At 33.9% G+C, this 23,621-nt stretch overlaps 1 protein-coding gene across 1 annotated transcript in view; it reads left to right on the plus strand.

Moving 5' to 3' along the window:
• CFAP47 (cilia and flagella associated protein 47) overlaps positions 1 to 23,621 on the plus strand; it is a 463,486-nt gene that overhangs the window by 77,494 nt on the left and 362,371 nt on the right. The window contains exons 20-22 of the mRNA XM_054677051.2: positions 2,466 to 2,610; positions 3,791 to 3,885; positions 16,981 to 17,119. Of these exons, the coding sequence (XP_054533026.1) occupies positions 2,466 to 2,610; positions 3,791 to 3,885; positions 16,981 to 17,119 (379 nt within the window). The remainder of the gene's footprint in view (positions 1 to 2,465; positions 2,611 to 3,790; positions 3,886 to 16,980; positions 17,120 to 23,621) is intronic.

The following is a 23,621-nucleotide window of genomic DNA, read 5'->3' on the forward strand; positions in this document are numbered from 1 at the left end:
CACCTAAATTGGGTGTAATGGTATGTTAATCATTGTCATACTGCATAATAGTTATTTGTGTATACATACTATAATTTACATGATCATTCAGTTGTTCATCCCAATAGGTATTTCTGGGTTTTTTTTAAACACAAAAACTGTAGCTGTGAACATTTATATGCTTATCTTCTGAGGTACACATACAAGAGGTTCTCTAGGAATGGAGTTATTGAGACATAGAGTTATGAGTGTGTTTAACTTCACAAGACTATTCCTAAAATGTCCTCTCTAATTTCCATTGCTTCAAATTCTATTATTCTACAAGTTATATTGTCAGATTTAAATTTTGCCAATCTATTGAGTATAAAATGATACCTCACTGTGGTATTGATTTTCATTTTCTGAACTAGAATCACATTTATTTTTGCATTATTGTATGTACCCTGAAAAAATTTTGTTCTATAATTGATAGAGTGCACACACACAGACAAACACATACACCACTTTTTTGTTGTTGTTCTTGCCAGCGCTTTAGTGTTTAGATCTGGACTTACCTATTCAAAGAAACTTTCCTTGATTCTTCAAAGTAGGGCCCCCTCATTGTGACATTTATAAGGTATTACAGAAATCTTATACCCTGGGAACATCACCATCAGAGCAGTTGTCATATTATTTTGGGGCTATTTGTACTTTTGTTTTTTCTCCCACTAGTACTGTTAACATCTACCACCATACTGGTGTGGAGCTAAATTGAGCAGAAATTGATGATAAAGAGGTCAGCTTGCTGCCTCAGGTAGGGGGCTCACTGCTAGTCTGCATTTAAATGGCATCACCAAAATTCCAGTGTATGGCTTTAACTTATACTTTTATAACCTTTCTTTATTCAGTGGTGAAGGCATAAGTCCAGGTAGACTGACAAATACTAAGTTAGCTTGTCCAAGGCTGTGGTGATTCCTGGAGGTTAAACTCTGTAGTATCCACAGTGTTTTTTGCATTACTATGGCATCCTTCCTTGAAAAATATTAGATAATATTGAGTCTTTTATCACTTTCTTTTCTCATCCTAAAGTCATTTTGGGCATGCTTTGCATGTTATGGTACAACTGAATAATTTATAGGACTTTAATATATTTTATCAATATTCCCTTATTTTATAGCATTTTAGACATAGCTGACTTTAAAAAATAATATTCACACATCACTAGATATTTTTAGCTATACATTTATTAACTATACAGTAATGGCTAAGGCATTGACTATGTGTCTTAATAACAATTAGGACATTTTACTCAAATGAGCACATATACAATGCTCATTTGCATATATGCTCATTTGAATGGGATAACAAGAGTGATTATTTTTACATATACAAAACATCAAACTTTCATTTTCCATTTTGGATTTTACAAATTTTACATATACAACTGCGTTGACATTTTAAATGAAACAAATAGTAGCCAGTCTACTTTCATACGGAATTCTCCTCAATATTAGGATGCTGTTGTCTCGATCTCCTTTAAATGTTGTATGTAATTCTATCACTAAGAAACTCCATGGTATTTTAGTAACTCTACTACAAGGAGGAATTCTAAAGAGTTTTGTGATATAAGCACATGCCTTGTGTGTGAGCTACAGCTCAGATACACTTAATAAACATTCCTTGTTTATTTAAGGTAGATGTTGGATAGGTGCTAGGGATACAAAAATGAATCACGCTAAGGTCCAGTAGAAGAGACAGATAAGTAAATAAATACATAAATAAGTTACGTGATATCATAATATAAGTAAATAAAAGAAACAGAGTTGGTCCTGAGCACAGCATGATTAATTGTGGTTTATCCGTCTGGGGTTTGAAGGATGTGTAATATTTTATTAGGCAATTGCAAGTTACAGAAAGGCTTTCCTGATAGAAGGGGCACCAAAAGGGTGAAGACACAGAAGGGTGAAGCATCAGGTGTTGGTTGGAAATACCAAGTCATACAGCTTGCTGAAATATTAAGTTATCACTTAATAGAGTGGAGCTAGTTGAAGCTGGAACATGAGGCAGCAGAAGACCATGGTGAACTTTATGAGCCCTGCTAATGAGCTTGGACATGGTCCTGTAGATCGTGAGAAACCATCAAATTTTAAAACAAGAAGTGATATGATCAAATTCTTAATTAGTTTAAATATGGCTTCATTATGAAGGGGAGAGTTTGAGAAAAGTAAAAGCTAGAAACTAAATGAAAAGTGATGATTTACTAATTTCATACAGTTACAATATGGACAAGAGGTGAAGAAAGGGGAAGAATTAATAGGATTTATTAACTTATTACATGTAGGAGGCATAGAGGAGGTGGGGGAGAGGAAGGAAAATGTGACAAATTTTTATAGGGTTCTGCTTTGTAGTTAATAATTTCCTTGATAAATGTAATATTGCAAGTTTTAGTTTACATTTTCATAAACTATTATTCTGTTTTCTAATTATTTTTATTTTTTAAATTTTAGGATGTATTTAATTTCAGTGGCGCCTATATTGGTGGTACCCAGATTATTCCATTTGTAATAAAAAACAAAGGTATAACACGTGCCAGAGTGGAGTTTAATCTAAAAGACTTTCCGGATTTTTCAATGGATCTTAAAGACAAATCAGGTATATATTTTGTATATAATGGTATTATTGTAAAAGGAAAACAGTTTTAAATTGCCCTGTGGTATAATTTCTAAAACTAATTCAATCAAGGGAAGTTCTTCTTAAATGTTTTTAATGACCACTGCATGTTTTTCTTACACTCTGTAACTCATCATGGTTTTATTTGTAGAAATACATCATTATTAATATCAAAACACTTTGGTAATACATGAAACGTAACCGTTCTTATTAGTGTGTTAAATATGCTAAGTATGTTATATATAAGTATATGCCTTAAATGAACATAAAATTATGAATTGCTTGTTTTAATTGCTCAATAATTTTAGATAAATGTCTTTGGGGAGCTATCTCTATATGTTTACTCATGTATTAGATATCTTGATGTTAAATTAGATTTAAAGAAAATACGCATTTTTGTAAGTTTACTCCATAGGTTGTTAAAATAAGACCTATGAGCCAAATATGAGCCATCACCTGTTTTTATAAATAAGGTTTTATTAGAACACGCACAGACCCATTTGTTTGTATAATGCTTATGGCTGCTTTTATGCTATACTGGCAGAGTTGAAAAGCTGTGATAGGAACCATATGTCTCACAAAGCTTAAAATATTTACTATCTGGATTCTTACAGAAGGTTTCCTAATCATTGGTTTAGTCATTTATTATTCATTAAATATTTGTTGAATCCCAATTACAGGCAAGATAGTAGCGTTTGAGTCCATAAAAATAAGTAAGACATCTTACATATCCTCAAAAAGTGAAAAGTAAGTATATCAGTGAGGTAATGGATATGCATTTGTATTACTTACGGACTCTTTGAGACATCAAAGGAGATCTGACTCTTCCCTGATCAATTTTCACTGGAAAGGGAGTCTCCTAGCTGTTCCGGGACCTAAGATTTAGTTAATTACTTGACCTTGCCCTTTATTCCTATTTATATTCATCTGAGTATGACTATAACATGCTTCTTGAACTTTGGAGTTATTTTTTAATGAGTTTACTGTCACTGTTTTGCCAATTGAATGTATATTTGTTCCATGTATAGATATCAATTTTGCTAATTAGAATCTTGGTATTTAGAACAATTCTTTACTGAGCATCTTCACATAGCCCTGCACAAATATTTTAGAAATTGATTTTTGATTGTTATGAATATATGTACTTTTTCACCTCTTACAGAAGAATTTAAAGACCCTGCAGTTCCTTATATATATTCTTTGGAATTAGAGGAAAATACATCTCTGGAATGTAGCATAACATTTTCTCCCAAAGAAGTAAGTTCAGTTTTCTATTCCTCATATTACTGCAGTTATGGGTATTCCGAACCAATAACCTATTAAAGATCACCCAAGATCTATCTGTGGAGGGTTTTTCTTTCTGACTTGTAAGCATGCCTGGGTATACCTTAATTCAGTAAAACGATTGCTGGAGGGTTTGGCTCATGCTGCAGAGTGCCTCAAGAGGAGTGGAGGGCATGTACAGGGGACCTATGATTGTGTGGTCTTTGTTATACTATCTAGAAAATTCAAGATATTACACATTTTGAAGGAGAGGAAAGTTATATTCCAGGCAGTTGGTGCTTTGTACTTATATTTGAGTGGTGTATGCTCTGTGAACCACTACCTGAAATTGTCAAAGACATATTGTGAAGATTTAAGAGGAGTTGCTATGATATTGGCTCCTTTTATATTGTACCCCTTGATGTTTAGTGATTTAAAAACAAGAGCAAACAAACAGACAAAAAACCTATTCTGAAATGTGCCCAGAAGGAAGGGAGACCACTGGTCAGGTTTCAGGAGCCAACTCTAGCAGGCTTTTGCTTCACAGATTCTCTAACAGAAGTGCCCAAGGAGAGAGCTTCTCTCTACGCATGATATGAAAGTGCATATAGCCCTGTAATCCCAGCACTTTGGGAGGCCGATGCCAGCGGATCACCTGAGGTCAGGAGTTTGAGACCAGCCTGACCAACATGGCAAAACCCCATCTCTACTAAAAGTACAAAAATTAGCGTGGTGGCAGGCGCCTGTAATCCCAGCTACTCAAGAGGCTGAGGCAGGAGAATCGCTTGAACCCGGGAGGCAGAGGTTGCAATGAGCCAAGATCGCGCCGTTGCACTCCAGCCTGGGCAACAAGAGCGAGATTTCATCTCAAAAAACCAACCAACCAACCAACAAACAAACAAACAAAAAACTGCATATTAGTGTATCCTTCCAAGCAAGAATCAAACTTCTATGTGGCAATCAGAGTATAAGATTCTTATGTCAAAACTTCTTTTTAATACACCAACATAACTAAATTGATTCTGCTCAATAGGTATAGATTAGAATTAAGAGAAAATAACTAATAACACAATAAAATTGTATTGAATGCTACTAAATGCTATCTTTAATAATCTAATTTTTGGTAACATTATTTTTACTGAGATTAAATTTTATTTCAGGAACAATGTAAGCTGTTATTTGGCTTTCAGATGGAAAAAATAAAGTTTGAGGATGAGTTTGAATATTAGAAAATGATAAAGATTAATTTTGCTATTTTGAAGTTCAGTACTTCAGTTGAGATAAGATAATGTTGAATAGAAAAACATATTTGTCTTGTTCCTGAAAGCATGTATCTTACACCTTTAAATATAAGGTTAGCAACAGTTATCTTTTTTAAAAAATTTCCTTTATTAGGTTGAGGAAGTTTCCTTTTATAGTTTATTGAGTATTTTGATTTTGAAAGACCTGGATTTTGTTAATTTTATTATCCACTTTGATGGTCACGTTTTTATCCTTTATTATATTAATATAGTATATTATATTGATTGATTTTTTTAATGTTAAACCAACCTTGCATTGTGGAATAAATCTCACTAGATCATAAGATATAATTCTTTTTATATATTGCTGAATCCAATTCCCTAGTACTTTGATGAAGGCTTTTGCATCTATACTTGTAAGGAACATTGGTCTGTATTTTGTTAGCCTTATTGTTTTTTTTCTTCTGATACCTTTGTTTTGAATATCAGGCTAATATTGGCTTCTTAGAATGAATTATAGAGTGGTGTCTCCACTTCTATTTTGGCAGAATTTGTGAAGGATTGAATTAATTATTTAAATTAGTCTTATAATTCATCATTGAAGTCATCTAGTCCTCAGCATTTTTTTAAAAAAATATTAATTTTAAACTAGGTATTGAAGGAACACACCTCAAAATAATAAGAGCCATCTATGACAAACCCACAGCCAACATCATACTGAATGGGCAAAAGTTGGAAGTGTGACCCTTGACAACCAGCAAAGACAAGGATGCTCTCTCTCACTACTCCTATTCAACTTAGTATTATAAGTCCTGGCCAGAGCAATCAGGCAAGAGAAAAAAATAAAGGGCATCTAAATAGGAAGTCAAATTATCCCTGTTTTCAGACGACATGATTCTATATATAGAAAATCCCATAGTCTCAGCCCAAAAGCTCCTTAAGCTGATAAACAACTTTAGCAAAGCTGGAGGATACAAAATCAGGGTACAAATCACTAGCATTTCTTTCTTTTTTTTTTTTTTTTTTTTTTTTAAGATGGAGCCTCACTCTGTCACCCAGGTTGGAGTGCAGTGGTGCGGTCTCAGCTCACTGCAACCTCCACCTCCCCGATTCAAGTGATTCTCCTACCTCAGCTTCCCGAGTAGCTGGGAGTACAGGCATGTGCCACCACGCCCGGCTAATTTTTGTATATTTTTTTAGTAGAGATGGGGTTTTGCTATATTAGCCAGGCTGGTCTCGAATTCCTGACCTCAGGTAATCTGCCAACCATGGCGTCCCAAAATGCTGGGATTACAGGCGTGAGCCACTGCACCAGACCAAAAACCACTAGAATTTTTATACACCAACGACCAAGCCAAGAGCCAAATCAGGAACGCAATTTAATTCACAATTGCTACATAAGAATAAAATATCTAAGAATATTGCTAACCAGGGAGGTGTATTTCTTCCCAAAAGAAGGGAAATGTGTATTCATGTCCATACAAAGACTTTTATGTGAATGCTCATAGCAGCATTATTCACAATAGCTTAAAAGTAGAAACAACCCAAATGTCCATCACCTGGTAAATGAACACAATGTGGTATATCCATACACTATAATATTATTTGGCAGTATAAAGGAACAAATTGCTAATATGTCCTGCTAGATGAATAAACCACAAAAATGTTATTTTAAGTGAATGCAACTAGATAAAAGAGAGTACATTTTGTATGATTCCATTTATGTGAGATTTCCAAAAGAGACAATCTATAGAGTAGATCAGTGGTTACCTGGAGTTAGGCAAATTGTCATGAAGAAGCTCTTGGGGTTGATGGAAACATTCTAAAACTTAATTATGGTGATGATTGCACAATTCTGTAAATTTACTAAAAACCATTGAATTGTACCCTTTTGGTGAAATATATCTCAATACAGTTGTTAGAACTGTAAAAAAATTATTAATGTAATCTGTTTGCTGTTATAGGTCTGTATTTATAAAATGTTCTGTTTCTTCTTGAGAAATTTCATTTAAGTTACCTAATTTATTGATATATATGTGTTAATGGGTTTTTTTTTATTTCTGTAAGGTAGGTAATAATTTAGTTCATTCTTTCATTCCTGATTTTATAAAATTGAGCTATCTCTCTTTTTATCTTGGTCAGCATATCTAAAGTTTTGTCTGTTTTGATATTTTCAAGATCCAACTTTTGGTATTTCTGATTTGCTGTATTATTTTTGATTCTTTATTTCATTCATTTCCACTTTATCTTTATTATTCATTTTTTTCTGTTTGATTTGATCTTCTATTCTTATTTTTAAGTGTGAAATGTTAGGGCATTGATTTGAGATATTTCACTTTTTAAATATAGGTTTTATGGCTACATACTTTCCTCTAAATACTGTTTTACATTTACCCCAAAAGTTTTGATATGTTTTATTTTCATTTTTACTCTTCAAAATATTTTGCAATTTCCCACATAATTTATTTTTCACCTATTAGTTATTTGGTGTGTCTCGTTTAATTTCCACATATTTGTGCATTTACCTAGTTTGTTTATCTTATTGATTTCTAATATAATTCCCTTATAGTTAGAGAACACACATTAATTCATTTAAATCACTTTAAATTTATTGCAGCTTGTTTCATGACACTCTATGTAGGTTATTTAACTATGTTGCAGTAAGTATAAAACAACTAATGATTCCATCTGGATGTGTATGTGTATGTTTGTGTGTGTGCACATGTGTGCAATGGTGAAATGAGGGGAATGCTCATTATTTTAAAAATAAACTTTGTAAGATTATTTTTTCAAATATGTATTCTTATTATTATGATTTTTAAAAACCCTCTAAATAAAAAGAAACTAAGTAATTCTTTTCTCACAAGTTAGTATTCTGATAAATTAAGGTATGTCATTCACCTATATAATGTTTATATCTCACATGTACATAGAAGTATGCAGACATACACACACACATACACACACACACACTTTCAACAAGAAAAAACCTAAATGTTCTGCAGTAATTTATAGATTTTTAAAAATTATTTTAAGGCCAAGTTTATGTATTTTTCTAATAAGTCGATATTGTGATTTTATATTTTCATATAATTGAAATGTATATAAAACATTTTACTTAAGGATCATTGAAAATTAGAAAAATCTATAATGCAATTTAAGTATCTTACATGACTTTTTTGGAGAATGTATTATATATAATATATTTAGACAATAGTTCACCAACACTGTCAGCAATTTAAAAAGCTCTAAGTATTTCTTAATGTTTAGGATTCTAGAAATTGATCATAAAATTAAAATTAATTATATATATTTAAATTTCTGTGAAGTGCCACACTTTGCTTAGATTCTGAATCATTCTACGTTAACTGGGTATTTTAAAAGAAGATTTACTTAGTGTATTGGAGTGTAATTCACTTCAACAATGAGAAGAACATATAAACTCCTGCAGAGACAGCACACCCTTTGAGAATTTATTCTATAAATCTGTGCCAGTAAGGCAGATTGATTATCTGGTTTCCAGTCATTTCAAATGTCCTCCGCTATATTTATTGCTAGGTGTAAGTTGTCCATCTTTGTGCATGTGTCAAAATGTAAATAGCAAATTGATGCTCTCTTGGTTGACCTATGTAGCAGGAAAATGTGAAATCAACAATACATGATTGATTTATTGTTAGTTGTAAACCTTCCTTTCCTACACTGCACCAGGTTTGAGCACAACCTGAAGTGCTAGTAGTCAAATGCAGTTGTATTTGGCATTTTCAAATGGATTTGTTTATTTTCTGTAAGTCACTCAAGCTCCTCCTTTTCTTGTGGGCTACTAACGTGTCTTCTTGGTCAATATATAGAATTGTACTTCCTATATGGTAGTCACTACCTACATATGGCTATTTGAATTAAAGCTTAAATTTATTAAAATTAAGCCCAACAGAAATGTTGTTTCTTTATCACAATACCTACATTTCTCATTCTGTAGATTCACACGTGGCTATTGTACAATGCAGAGCATTTTCTTCATGACAGAGTTTCACTGGACAGCACTAGTATAGATCTTTCCCTATTATTACTCCTATTTTTCCTGCTGCTATGACCCAGGTTCTGCCCTGAAGCACAGGCTGGTTCATCTTCAGTGCCTTAGGTACTCTGCAGCTCTTTGCAACTTTCATCTTTTTTGCTCTGTATTTTCCCTGCAGTTTTTGAATGTGAGGGAGAATTGTTCATGCTTTTTATTTTTCCCACTAGCCTTGATCTGCGATTTAAGGATATGCAGAACCTTGTGTAAACCTTTCATAACGGTTATTCTAGATTTACAATCATTCTTACGGGAAGCTAAGAATAATTCCTCAAGGATTAAAGGAAAGGACATTTGAATGACACCTGCTCCTTTTCAATTCATAAACATGTCTGTCTACCAACACTGGACTGGGTACTGAAATCTGACTTCATTAGAATATCCTTTTCAATTTGAGGTATTCCTGTCTTTGAATGACAACATCTGGGAAATCGCTTAAAATATCACACATCACAAAACGTTCAAAGTTTTCCTTCCTCATTGAATACCTCAGTGATTTTATAATGATAGGGCTCGTCTTTTCTTTCAATGTGTCATTTAGTTTCTGTGTAAAAGATAAGTCTTGTATTCTTGCAGTTTTGTTGAAGGGAGAAGACTTCCATGGGCAAAGGAATCATGGAACCTCCTAATTTGGCATTCTGTGTAATTATAGACCTACTTTGGATACAAACATATTTTATGCAAATTGTGTATGAAGATGTCAGTTAAGAGAAGACAAGTCCAGTATGACTTTTCACCTATACCTACTTGATAATCAGAGAAGGCAGGGATTAACCCTTAGCCTTGTGAATTCACCACGCAGTTTTAGAAAAATTGTATCTTTCAGGAGGGAGAAAGGCTTCATACTTAAAAAAGACAGTTAAGGGCTGAGATGAGTACATTGAATTATCTCGATAATTACCAACCGTCATTATCATTGACAGTCACCAACAATCATCAACAAAGACAGCATCAGACATTTTAAAATAGAGCCCTCAGTCTGGTCCTGTGTTAAACCTGTCCCATAACTTCAGCTTTCCACTCCTATCATCCCTAACTTTGGGACCCAGCACTAGACTCAAAGACAGACAGTGAAGACTCAAGCCCCAGTAACTGTCGACTCAATTCATCATGACTCAGATTCCTCTTTATTTCAATCATTCTCCAAAATTGGAGCATCCTGTGAATAGCTTCTCTTCCCTGTCAGCTCTGATTCCCCTCACACTTAGCTTCCCTTCCCTTTTTCTCTGCCCTCTAGTGTCCCTACGCTTCTATAAGTCCTCTGTATTTTTTCTGGGCTTCTTTTTTCCTCATGATTTCTTCTCATTGGGAACCTGGCTATCTCAATAGCACTGTTTTTTAAAATAGCATTTCCTATGAATCTTGCTGTGGGTCTAGAAGTGATCCTTTCTGGAGGCCTTGTTCCCTGGGGTGATTTTTCTAGAGGGTCCTTATCTGTTAAAAAATGCCTGCTCCTGGCTGGGTATGGTGGCTCATGCCTGTAATCCTAGCACTTTGGGAGGTCGAGGTGGGCAGATTACCTGAGGTCAGGAGTTCCAGACTAGCCTGGCCAACATGGTGAAACCCTGTCTCTACTAAAAATACAAAAAATAGCCGGGCATGGTGATGCTCACCTGTAATCTCAGCTACTAGGGAGGCTGAGGCAGGAGAATCGCTTGAACCCAGGAGGAGGAGGCTGCAGTGAGCCGAGATCACACCACTGCACTCTAGCCTGAGTGACAGAGTGAGACTCTGTCTCAAAAGAAAAAAATAAATAAATAAATAAAATAAATAATTTTAAAAAGCCTGCTTCTTTGAACTTTGTATTGTGTGACTTTGCCAGTTCCCCTCTGTGAAATCTCTGGTGAGTGGTCTCTTGTGAATAGTCATCTCCAGACATGCTCCTGGTCACTGCCAGCTAGACTCATAGTATATCCGGTACCCTACTCATCTCATTTTCTGAGTGATTTCAGTATCCAAATGGAGGTTTATCCAGAACCCTGGCCTCACACTTCCTTTTTCTTCACATTTCTATTGATGTGGAAGAAACTAAGTGACACATTGAAAGAAAAGATGGGTCCTATCATTATAATTTTCCTTTTCTTCACATTTCCAGTCCCCTCAGCTTCTGTTAAAGACTAATGTCCATCCAGCAATCAGATGAAGATGACAGTTTGGGAAACATACTCTTTGGCAGTATTTGACTTTAAAATATGAGTCCATATTATTAATATATAAAAAAGCCTTAAAAATAAAATAATAGCCTAAAATAATAGTAATATTATAATATGTGTGATATTAATAATCAAATTAAGAAAAAAAGCAGATGAACCAGAAGTGGAAAAATAAAAATGAGACACAAAATATAACCAGCTGCTGATGATTAAATGCTAAGATTCCAGGGAAATAAGATCAAGCAAACTTGTTGTTGTTTTTTCTTATCTATGAAATATCAAAACAGGTTGTATTTGAACATGAAATACTACGTCTTTATGCAATTTATTCCTTGATGTCTGCAAGCTAGTGCCACTGCAGAAATAGATTATCATGGGAATGAGTTGCTTGCTGTTTTGACAAAAGAGTTGAAACCTCCAGGAAAATAACATATGAGCAGTATTTTAGGCTTCTATAATTTGGTTATAAGAATGGACTGTACATAAGATTCTATGACAGAAAATGGAATTGGCAGTGGTACGGCCAGTTAAAGTTAAATAAAAATAGAAACCCAAGTGTTTTGCCTATTAGGGCAATGTGAATGACTAGAGCTGAACATATGCACTTTATAATATTCAGCTCTTCATTTTATTTAAAACTGTTTAGATTGTCAGCACTGAGTTTATGAGTATAGCACAGCACTAGATATATGTACCTCTGAACCCATCAATGCTTGTTGTCATGACCTTGGAGGTTTTGGCATGTGAGAAGTACTATTATTCTTCCCTGTTCACATTTAAAATATTCACATTCTTGCCTGTTTTCTACCTCCCACCTCTAGAAGTTTACCAAGGTACCATGGAGTAACAGGGTCGACCATCTTAATATTTTTTAAACATAAATAATGTAAGGTTTTGGTAAAAAAAAAAATCAACACAAAGTTTAAAAACATGTCATTAGAAAAAATGAATTTTTTATTTTAAATTATCTGTAATGTAACTTGAAATGCAATAATAATTTTCTCATACATATATAAATATTTTAGCAGTGATATTACTTCTGTAGCATTTTCAGCTTTAGTATAGATCAATTTTATTTTTATCAATTTAAATTTCTAATAAATTATGTAATTTATAATTTTATTTTCAAAATTGAGATTTGGATCTTGAGCCATAAGAATGGTATTCTCTTTGAATTAACCCTTTTTTATATGGTTGATAGTAATGTCCATGATCTCATCTTTTATTTTAGTTATTCATGTCTCCTCTCATTTGTTTACTGTCAGACTAGTTTAAAGTTTTGTCTTTTTTTTTTTTTTTTGAGACAGAGTCTCGCTCTGTTGCCCAGGCTGGAGTGCAGTGGCATGATCTCGGCTCACTGCAAGCTCCGCCTCCCGGGTTCACACCATTCTGCCACCTCAGCCTCCCGAGTAGCTGGGACTACAGGCACCCGCCACCATGCCTGGCTAATTTTTTTGTATTTTTAGTAGAGATGGGGTTTCACTGTGTTAACCAGGATGGTCTCGGTCTCCTGACCTCGTGATCCAACCATCTTGGCCTCCCAAAGTGTTTTGTCATTTTTATAATATTTTTAAACAACCAACTTTTTGTTTTATTGATTGTTATGATTTCTCTGTTGATATTCTCGTTTCGTGTATACATTATTTTCATGATATTCTTTTGTTCTTTTCTATGGTTTCCTTTAGTTCTACGAATGTATTTAAGACAGTGGCTTTAAAGTCTTTTTCTAGTAAGTCCTATGGCTGGGATTTCTTCATAATCTTTGTTTTGTTATGTTGGTTATTGAATACTGGACATTTGAATATTATAATATGGTAACTCTGTACATCAGATTATCCTCCTTTCTCTGGGTTTACTCTTCTTGCTTATTGAAGGCTGTAGTCATCCATTTGTTTATTGACTTTTCAAAACTATTATTGCAAAGAATACATTCTTTGCTATGCATGGTCACTGAAGTGTCTGTTCCTTTAGCTGGTGTTGAGTAGTGTTTTGAGATATATTTCCTTGAATGCCAGGAACTAAAATAATCAGACACATAAACAAAAACACCTATCATAGTCTTTTTGGATAGAGTGTCCTGAGGCACTTCTTCAGCAGTTAGCGAGGTTGTTTACAACAATTTCTTAGTTTTTATTTACCGCTTGCACTTAGCCTAGAGTCAGACAAAGATGAAAGTTTAGCATCTTCTCAGGTATTTTCTGAGCACATGTCCTACTCTGAGTGTCCTTGATGCTTTCTAAATTCTCCAGGGCACTTTTAAATGCCTTAATTTCTCCAAAAGCTCCCCTACTTTTATTTCCAGACTTTAGGTAGCGTTTGCATGTCTCAACCATAATATTCTGTCAGGTGGCTTTGGGTTTTTTGTTTATCTTACAATATTTTTTAACAATTTCACTGCTTTTCTGCCTTGAGTGAGTTCAAAGATAGGCAAAACATGGCAAGCACATTGCATCAGTCCTTCCTGTACCCCCAGGAAGGTTAGAAGAGATAAACACAGTAATTTCTGAATGAAGTCTGTTTTGTTTCATCAAAAACCAGGTATCTTTATTTAAGTTCCTTGTAGATTGTGGGTATTAGACCTTTGTCAGATGGGTAGATTGCAAAAATTTTCTCCCATATTGTAGGTTGCCTGTTCACTCTGATGCTAGTTTATTTGCTGTGCAGAAGCTCTCTAATTTAATTAGATTCCATTTATCAATTTTGGCTTTTGTTGCAATCGCTTCAATTTTGGCTTTTGTTGCAATCGCTTTTGGTGTTTTAGTCATGAAGGCTTTGCCCATGCCTGTGTCCCGAATGGTATTGCCTAGGTTTTCTTCTAGGGTTTTTATGGTTTTTGGTTTTACATTTAAGTTTTTAATCCATCAAAAGATATGAACAGACACTTAAGACATTTATGTGGCCAGCAAGCATTAAAAAAACATCATCATCACTGGTCAGTAGAGAAATGCAAATCAAAATTACAATGAGATACTATCTGATGCCAGTCAGAATGGCAATTATTAAAAAGTCAGGAAACAATAGATGCTGGTGAGGCTGTGGAGAAATAGGAATGCTTTTACACTGTTGGTGGGAGTGTAAATTAGTTCAACCATTGTAGAAGACAGTGTGACGATTTCTCAAGGATCTAGAACCAGAAATACCATTTGACCCAGCAATTCCATTACTGGGCATATACCCAAAGGATTATAAATCTTTCCACTATAAAGACACATGCACACATATGTTTATTGCAGCACTATTTACAATAGCAAAGACTCGGAACAACCCAAATGCCCATGAATGATAGACTGGATAAAGAAAACGTGACACATATACACCATGGAATACTATGCAGCCATAAAAAAGGATGAGAGCATGCCCTTTGCAGGGACACGGATGAAGCTGGAAGCCATCATCCTCAGCAAACTAACACAGGAACGGAAAACAAGCACCACATGTTCTCACTAATAAGTGGGAGTTGAACAATGAGAACACATGGACACAGGGAGGGGGACAACACACAGTGGGGCCTGTTGGTGGTTGGAGGGCATGGGGAGGGAGAACATTAGGACAAATACCTAATGCATGCGGGGCTTAAAACCTAGATGACGGGTTGTTAGGTGCAGCAAACCACCATGGCACAAGTATACCTATGTAACAAATCTGCACATTCTGCACATGTATCCTGGAACTTAAATACAAAATTAAATTAAGTTAAAAAAATAAAGAAAACAGGTCCCAGGGTCTTGCACTGGGGAATGAAGTCTGCTAGCCTCAAGACAACTGCTGAGTCAGAGGGAGTGGCACAAGGGCAAGTAAAAGTGCCACAAAGCTTTCCTACTATTTTTAAGTTGTCTTTTTTTTTTGATTCAGTGTTCACTTGATTGCTGTAAACTTTTGACTTTTTTCCAGTTCTGACAACACGGTTCCTGACAGTTTTTACATGTTTTTGACGTTTCTGTGGGGCCATGGACATTTGGAGCTGCCTGTTTACCATTTGGCTGAAGCCAACCTTTTCAGTTTTGATACAGCCCCCAAACATGAAGATCGACTCTTTCTTTTCTCTTTGATGCAGACTCTGTGTTTTCATCTAGACTGGACCACATATTCTTTTTTTCAAAATGAGGGGCTAGCACTATATAATTGCAAATATATTTTGTAGCTCTGAGTGTTAATTGTTTTATGATTCACCTGCCTGGGTGCCGATATTGTCAGTCCATTTCGGGTTTTGAATCCAGATGTATAAAAATCACAGCCAAGGAATTCGCTTTAACTTTTTAAAAAATGTGCATAAACTAAAAGTCTCTTTCAGATATATGAACAATTAACAAATGTATACAATTGGGCAAAAAATAACAAAATCAATATAGAGAACAGTTGCCTCACCTTCTGTACATTTTCTTGTGTGTATTACTATAGGCTGTGAAGGGTACTAGGTGAATGAGGGGGAGGTATCGATGGTTAATGGGTACAAAAACATAGTTAAAAAGAATGAATTAAGACCTAGTATTCATCCCCTCCTCCACCTCTAGTCCATGGCAAACACTAATCTGAATTTGACCCCATAATTTTGCCTTTTATAGAATGTCATATAAGTGAAATCATAAGGTATTCATAAGGTAATCATGAGGTTTTCAGTCTGACTTCTCTCACTTAGCATAATAAATTTGAAATTCATCCACATTATTGTATGCAACAGTAGTTCATTCTTTTATTGTTGAAAAGTAAGTTTGTTATTCATTCACCATTTGGAGAGCATTTGGATTATTTTCAGTTTTTGGCAATAATGAATAAGTTGTATGAATAAGTTTCACTTCTCTTGGGTAAACACCTAAATTTGGGAGTCCTGAGCTTTATGTGAAATATATAGTTAACTTTGTAATAATGAAGAAACTTGTTTTTCAAAGTAACTATAAAATTTTGCATTCTCATCAGCAATGTATGTGTTTTACGTGTTCACATGTTATTTTTGTTTAAGCAATTGTGATAGGTGTGAAGTGATATCTCATATGGTTTCAATTTGCATTTCCTTAGTATGAAACATCTTTCCATGTGCTAATGTGTAATTTGCATAGCTTCTTTTCTGAAGTGTCTTTTCAAATATTTCACCAACTTTTTTCATTAGTTCATTTTCTTAAATTGAACTTTGAGTATTCTTTATGTACTTTGGATACAAGATAGATTTTTTGTGAGAAATGGCTTTTTGACTTATACTTTTATTTTCTTAATAATGTCTTTTAAAATAACAGATTAAACAATTGATACTGTACAATTTAATTGCTTTTTAATAGATAGTTTAATAGATGGTTGCTTTTGTATTTAAGAATCTTTGCTTACCCAAGGATTACAAGGATTTTTTTTCCTATAATTTCTTCCTAAATATTTACCGCTTTGGATTTCATATTTAAAATCTGGTTCATTTTGAATGAATAAGAATTATTTTAAAAATTTATTTTTATTTTTTTGAATTATTTTTGAACTCATTAAAAATGAACCATCTTTTTTAAAAAAATGTAGTTCAATGTCGCAAGGTAATTTTATTTTTTAAAACTGCTTTTTAAAAACTGCTGTTTGGCTAAATAAATAGTATCCCATATTTCGCAAAGCAAAAATTAACAAGTATAATGTATTTTTTTTCTATCAGGTGACAGTAGTTGAATTTATCATTCAAGTTCAGATTAATTTCTTTGAGTCTTCAAAGCTCTACACTAAATATTTGTCCAGTTCTCCTTCGAATCCAAAAACAGTACCACTTATCCGACCATGTTACGTTCAAGCTACTGGTATGTAATATAAAATAATCAATTGGTGTGGGTAGGCCAAAGATTTACACTTAAGTGTCTAAAAGATAAAAAATAGAATATGCTATTTGTTTTTCATAAATGGAAATATTAGAAAATAAAATTTTAAGAGGATTCCTTTGTGTGTCACTTAAATTGAGTCTATGAGATTTGAATGTTGACAAGCAGCGCAGATATAATCTCTGGCAAGCAACTTGCTAAAAAAAAAGAGAATAGAATTAAAATCAGGCCAATTTAGTACATTATTATGTGGTCAATTTTAAATAATTAAGACAAAATGTAAATTATTAAAATATTACAAAATGCATTTAACATAAAATAAAATAATAAGAATTTTGTTTAAGAACATATCTCTATTCCAAAGGGATAGGTTACTAAAAGACTGAGTACATGAAAAGAAGAAGTATTTTATAAATTTGAAAGTTTTGCTGAATATTTATCTACTCATTTTCTTCAAATATTAAAAGATAAAAACTGATGTACTCTGCAAATTACATTTTTGCAAGTTGGCTTTGCTTTCAATTATATATGTGTATTTTTCATGAAAAGAAAAGAAGTCTATATTTTGTTTTTATAGTTCTGATATTAAGTTAAATTGTCATTAATTATAAAATAGTAGGGAGTATCATATCAGTTAATAATTGCATTTGGTAACTAGTAAGAGAGGTCTCACGAAAATAGCATGCACATGATAAAAATATTTTACTCTCATTTAAAATCCAGAATTAGGAATTCCACAGCTGATATGGAGGCTCCATGAAGTTAAAGTTTTTCCCTTTGAATTAAGAATTTCTTTTGGAAAGTAATCATAATCTAATATTGCTTCCTGAATTAGGTAGATAAGCTTTCAAAACATTTACTTGTTTGAAAATTAAAAATTAAGATAGCATTGTTAAAATTGGAAAATGTAGAAGCAAAAATATCTGAAATTCAAATATTTAAAGTGTTCTTAATATTTTGATATCTTTTTTGTTCTATACATCCCTTTTGTTAATGTTTTTTTTAATATGCTTGTGATCTTACTGCTTATGCTAAGTTGAAACCAGCTCTGTTTCATTTTATTTTTTAATTTTTAATTTTTGGGGGCACATAGTAGGTGTATATCTTTATGGGGTACATGAGATGTTTTGATACTGGCATGCAATGGGTAATAATCACATCATGGAATATGGGGTATCCATCCCATCAAACATTTATTTTTTGTGTTAGAAACAATTCAATGATACTCTTTTGGTTATTTTTAAGTGTATAATTAAATTATTATTGACTGTAGTCACCCTGTTGTGCTAGCTAATACTAAGTCTTATTCATTCTTTCTAATTATGCTTTCGTACCCATAAACCATCCCCTCATCCTGCGCCTCATCCACCTACTACCCTTCACAGCCTGTAGTAACTATCCTTCTGCTCTCTGTCTCCATGAGTTCAATCATTTTCATTTGTAGATCCCACAAATAAGTGAGAACATGTGATGTTTGTCTTTCTGTGCTTGGCTTATTTCATTTAACATAATGACCTCCAGTTCCACTCATCTTGTTGCTAATGACAGGATCTCATTCTTTTTATGGATAAATAGCACTCCATTATGTATCTGTACCACATTTTCTTTATCCAGTAATCTGTTGATAGAACCTTAGGATGCTTTCTAATTTGGCTATCGTGAACAGTGCTGCAACAAACATGTGAGTGCAGATATCTCTTTGATATGCTGATTTCCTTTCTTTTGGGTATATGCCCAACAGTGGGATTGCTGGATCTTATGCCAGTATTTTTTTTTTTTTTTGAGGAAACTTCAAACTTTTCTCCATAGTGGTTCTACTAATTTACATTCGCATCAACGAACAGTATACAAGGGTTCCTTCCCTTTTCTCCGTATCCTCACCAGCATTTGTTTTTGCCTATCTTTTGGACAAAAGCCATTTTAACTGAGGGGAGATGATATCTCATGTAGTTTTGATTTGCATTTCTCTGATGATCGATGATGTTGAGCACATTTTCATGTGTCTGTTTGCCATTTGTATGTTTTCTTCTGAGAAATGTCTATTCTTTTGCTCAATTTTAAATCGGATTATTAGATTTTTTCTCATAGAGTTGTCTGAGGTCCTTACATATTCTGGTTATTAACCCATTTGAAGTTTGAAGTTTCCTCAAAAAAATACAAATAAAGCTAGCATATGATCCAGCAATCCCACTGCTGGGCATATACTGAAAAGAAAGGAAATCAGTGTATCAAAGAGGTATCTGCACTTCCATGTTTGTTGCAGCACTGTTCATGATAGCCCAATTAGGAAGCAACCTAAGGTTCCATCAACAGATTACTGGATAAAGAAAATGTGGTACAGATACACCCTTGTCAGATGGGTAGTTTGCAAATATTTTATCCCATTCGGGTATTGTCTCTTCACTTTGTGGATTGTTTACTTTGCTGCACAGAAGCTTTTTAAATTTGATGTGATATCATTTGTCCAGTTTTGCTTTGGTTGCCTGTGCTTATGAGTATTATTCAAGAAATTTTTGCCTGGACCAATGTCCTGGAGAGTTTCCCCAATATTTCCTTGTAGAAGTTTCATAGTTTGAGGTCTTGGATTTAAGTCTTTAATTACTTTTTATTTTATTTTTGTATATGGTGAGAGATAGTGGTGTAGTTTCATTCTTCTGCATATGGATATCCAGTTTTCCTGTGCCATTTATTGAAGTGAGTCTTTTCCCCATTGTGTTTTCTTGGCTTTTTTGTTGAAAATGAGTTCACAGTAGGTGTGTGGATTTGTTTCTGGTTTGTCTATTTCATTGCGTTTGTCTATGTGTCTGTTTTTCTGCCAGTACCGTCTGTTTTGATTATTATAGCTAGGTAGTATAAAGTCAGGTAATGTTATTCCTCTAGTTTTGAACTTTTGCCTAAGATAGTGGATCTTTTGTGGTTCCATATAAATTTTAGGATTGATTTTTCAATTTCTGTGAAGAATGTCATTGGTATTTTGATAGGGATTAGATTGACTCTGTAGATTGCTTTGGGTAATATGGATATTTCTACAATAGTGACTCTTCCAAACCGAGAACATGAAATATCATCCCATTTTTTTGGCGCCCTCTTCAATTTCTTTCATTAATGTTTCATAATTTTCATTGTAGAGATCTTTCACTTCTTTGATGAAGTTAATTTCTAGGTACTTAATTTTATTTATGGCTATTGTAAATGGGAATACTTTTAAAATTGCTTTTTCATGCTGCTTGCTATTGGCATATAGAAATCTACTGGTTTTTCTGTCCATTTTGTATCTTGTAACTCTACTGAATTTGTCATTTATAATATTTTTTGATGTAGTCTTTAGATTTTTCCAAATACAAGATAATGTTGCTCTGCAAACAAGGTTAATTTTACCTCCTCCTTTCCAATTTGTATGCCTTTATTTCTTTCTCTTGTTTGATTGCTCTGGCTAGGATTTCCAGTACTATGTTGAGTAACAGTGGAGAAAGTGAGTATCCTTGTCATGTTTCATATCTTAGAGGAAGGCTTTCAGTTTGATACTATCTGTGGGTCTGTCATGTATGACTTTTATTACGTTGAGGAATTGTCCTTCTATCCCCAGTTTTTTGAGGGCTTTTATCTTGAAAGGATGTTGAATTTTATCAAGTGTTCTTTCAGCATTAATGGAAATGATCACATGGTTTTTGTCCTTCATTCTGTTGATATGATGTATCACATTGATTGATTTACATATATTATTCCATTCTTGCATCCCAGGGATAAATCCCACTTGGTCATGATGAATGATCATTTTAATATATTGCTGAATTTGATTTGCTAGTATTTTGTTGAAGATTTTCGCATCAATATTCATCAGCGATATTGGCCTGTCCTATCTTTTTTTTTTAATGCGTCATTGTCTGGTTTTGGTATCAGAGGAATACTGGCCTCATAGAATGAATTTGGAAGTATTCCATTGTCTTCTATTTTTCAGAATAGTTTGAAGAGGATTGGTATTAGTTCTTTAAATGTTTGGTGGAATACAACAGTGATGATACCAGGTTTTCCTTACTAAGAGACTTTTTATTATGTCTTGAATCTCATCACTTATTATTGGTCTGTTGAAGTTTGGAATTTCCCCCTGGTTCTGCGGTAGTGCTGCTCACATGGGGGCACCAGTTGTGGGGGGGGTCTGTCCCTTGCAGACCCCTGACCCAGCGACAGATGAATGAAGTACACCGACACACAGATATTCTGCTTTGCCAGTCCAGCTGAATGTCTGAGCCTCTTACAGACTCCAGCAAAGTCCTGTAAACAGTTGAGACTGCTGCCTCAATCAGTCAGTGAGATTTGCATTTATTTAGTAAAGATTAAAAGGTCCTGAGTAAACATCACTAGAGGGTAAAGATTCAAGGCCAGGTTCCTAGGCCTAAAGCAAACACGATTTGCAGGTAATAAACTTCTGCCGACCTCCTCCCCCGAGTAGGAGGCAGTTAAGCACCTGTGGTAGGACAAAGGTTAGTCTTAGGCGCATATAAGTAAACAGTTTGGTAAGATAAACTCCACACATTCCTTTGTATTTGCACCCTAATCTTTCTGGCTCCTGCAAAGAGACCCTGGCTGCCTTCAGCCAAGCAATGTGAAGCTATGCAAACTCTCAGGCCTTCCAAGAGAGTTTGTCGCTATTACTATAACTATCTTTAATATTTTTCCCACCAGCCTGACTGAACCCCAACATGGTTCAATCTTGGTGCATTGTATGTGTCTAGGAATTTATCAATTTCTCCTAGATTTTACCAATTTATTGGTATATAGTTGCTCATAGTAGCCACTAATGACCCTTTGAATTTCTGCAGTATCAGTTGTAATAAGCCTTTTTTAAAATCTCTGATTTTATTTATTTGGATCTTCTCTCTTGTTTTTTAGTTAGTCTGGCTAAAGGTTTGTCAATTTTGTTTGACTCTTCAAAACAACAACTTTTCGTTTCATTGATCTTTTGTACTCTCTTCATTTCATTTTTTAAAATTTCTGCTCAGATCTTATTTCTTTTTTTCTACTAATTCTGGTTTGTTCTTGTTTTTATAGTTTTTTAAGATGCATCATTAGGTTATTTGAAGATTTTCCTCTTTTCTGATGTAGACACTTATAGCTATAAACTTTCCTTTTAGTATCGCTGTTGCTGTATCCCATAGGTTTGGATATGTTATGTTTTCTTCCTGTGAATTTGTATAGTTTCCAAAATTCCTCTTATTATTGATTTCTTGTTTTGTTCAATTGTAGTCAGAGAAGATGCTTGATATAATTTCAAATTTTGAATGTTTTAAGACTTGTTTTGGGACCTGACATATGATTCTTCGTTGAGAATGATCCACGTGCTGAGAAGAAGAATATGTATTCTGTAGCCATTGGATGAAATGTTCTGTATATATCTATTAGATCCTTTTGGTCTATAGTGTAGATTAAGTCAAATGCTTCTTTTTGGATTTTCTGTTTGGGAGATCTGTCCAATGCTGAAAGTGGAGTGTTGAAGACTCTAGCTATTATTGCATTCAGATCTATTTGTTTCTTTAGGTCTAATAATATTTGCTTTGTATATCTGAGTGCTCCAGTGTTGGGTTCATATATATTTATAATTGTTATATCTTCTTGCTGAATTGACTCCTTTATCATTATATAGTGACCTTCTTTGTCTCTTCTTATGGTTTTGGCTTGAAACCTATTTTGTCTGATAAAAGTGTAGCTACTCCTGCTCTTTTTTGGTTTCTGTTGGAATGAAATATCTTTTCCATCACTTTGTTTTCAGTCTATGTGGGTCTTTATATTAATAGATGAAGTGTGTTGCTTATAGGCAGCAGGTCACTGGGTCTTGTACTTTTATCCATTCAGCCAGTCCATTTACATTTGATGTTATTATTGTTAAGTAAGGATTTACTTCTTGAATTTTGTTATTTCTTTTCTGCTTGTTTTGTGGTCTTTGTTTTCTTCTTTGTTTCCTTCCTGTCTTCCTCTTAGGGATGGTGATTTTCTTTGGTGATATAATTTAGTCTCTCACTTTTTATGTTTAGTGTATCTGTTGTATTTTTTTGGTTTGAGGTTACCATGAGGTTTGCAAATAGTATCTGATAACCTTTCCTTTTAAGCTAATAACAAGGTAACACTATTTGCATGAAAAATAAATAAAAAAGCAAAAAGAAAACTAATAAAAACTTTATGCCTTAACTTCATCCCTCTGCTTTTTAACTTTTTGTTGTCTCTATTTATATCTTATGGTACTATGTCTTGAAAAGGTGTTGTAATTATTATTTTTGATTGGATCATCATTTAGTCTATGTAAGAGTATTTTACACACCATAGTTACAGTGCTATAATATTTGTTTTTTGTGTGTCCTTCTTTTTTTAATTTTTCTCTTTTTTGAGATGGTGTCTTGCTTTGTTGCCCAGGCTGGAGTGCAGTGGCGTGATCTTGGCCCTGCAACCCTCAACCTCCTGGGTTCAAGTGATTCTCCTGCCTCAGCCTTCC

The sequence above is a fragment of the Pan troglodytes genome, chromosome X, assembly GCF_028858775.2.
Source record: "Pan troglodytes isolate AG18354 chromosome X, NHGRI_mPanTro3-v2.0_pri, whole genome shotgun sequence".
Taxonomy (NCBI): Eukaryota; Metazoa; Chordata; class Mammalia; order Primates; family Hominidae; genus Pan; species Pan troglodytes.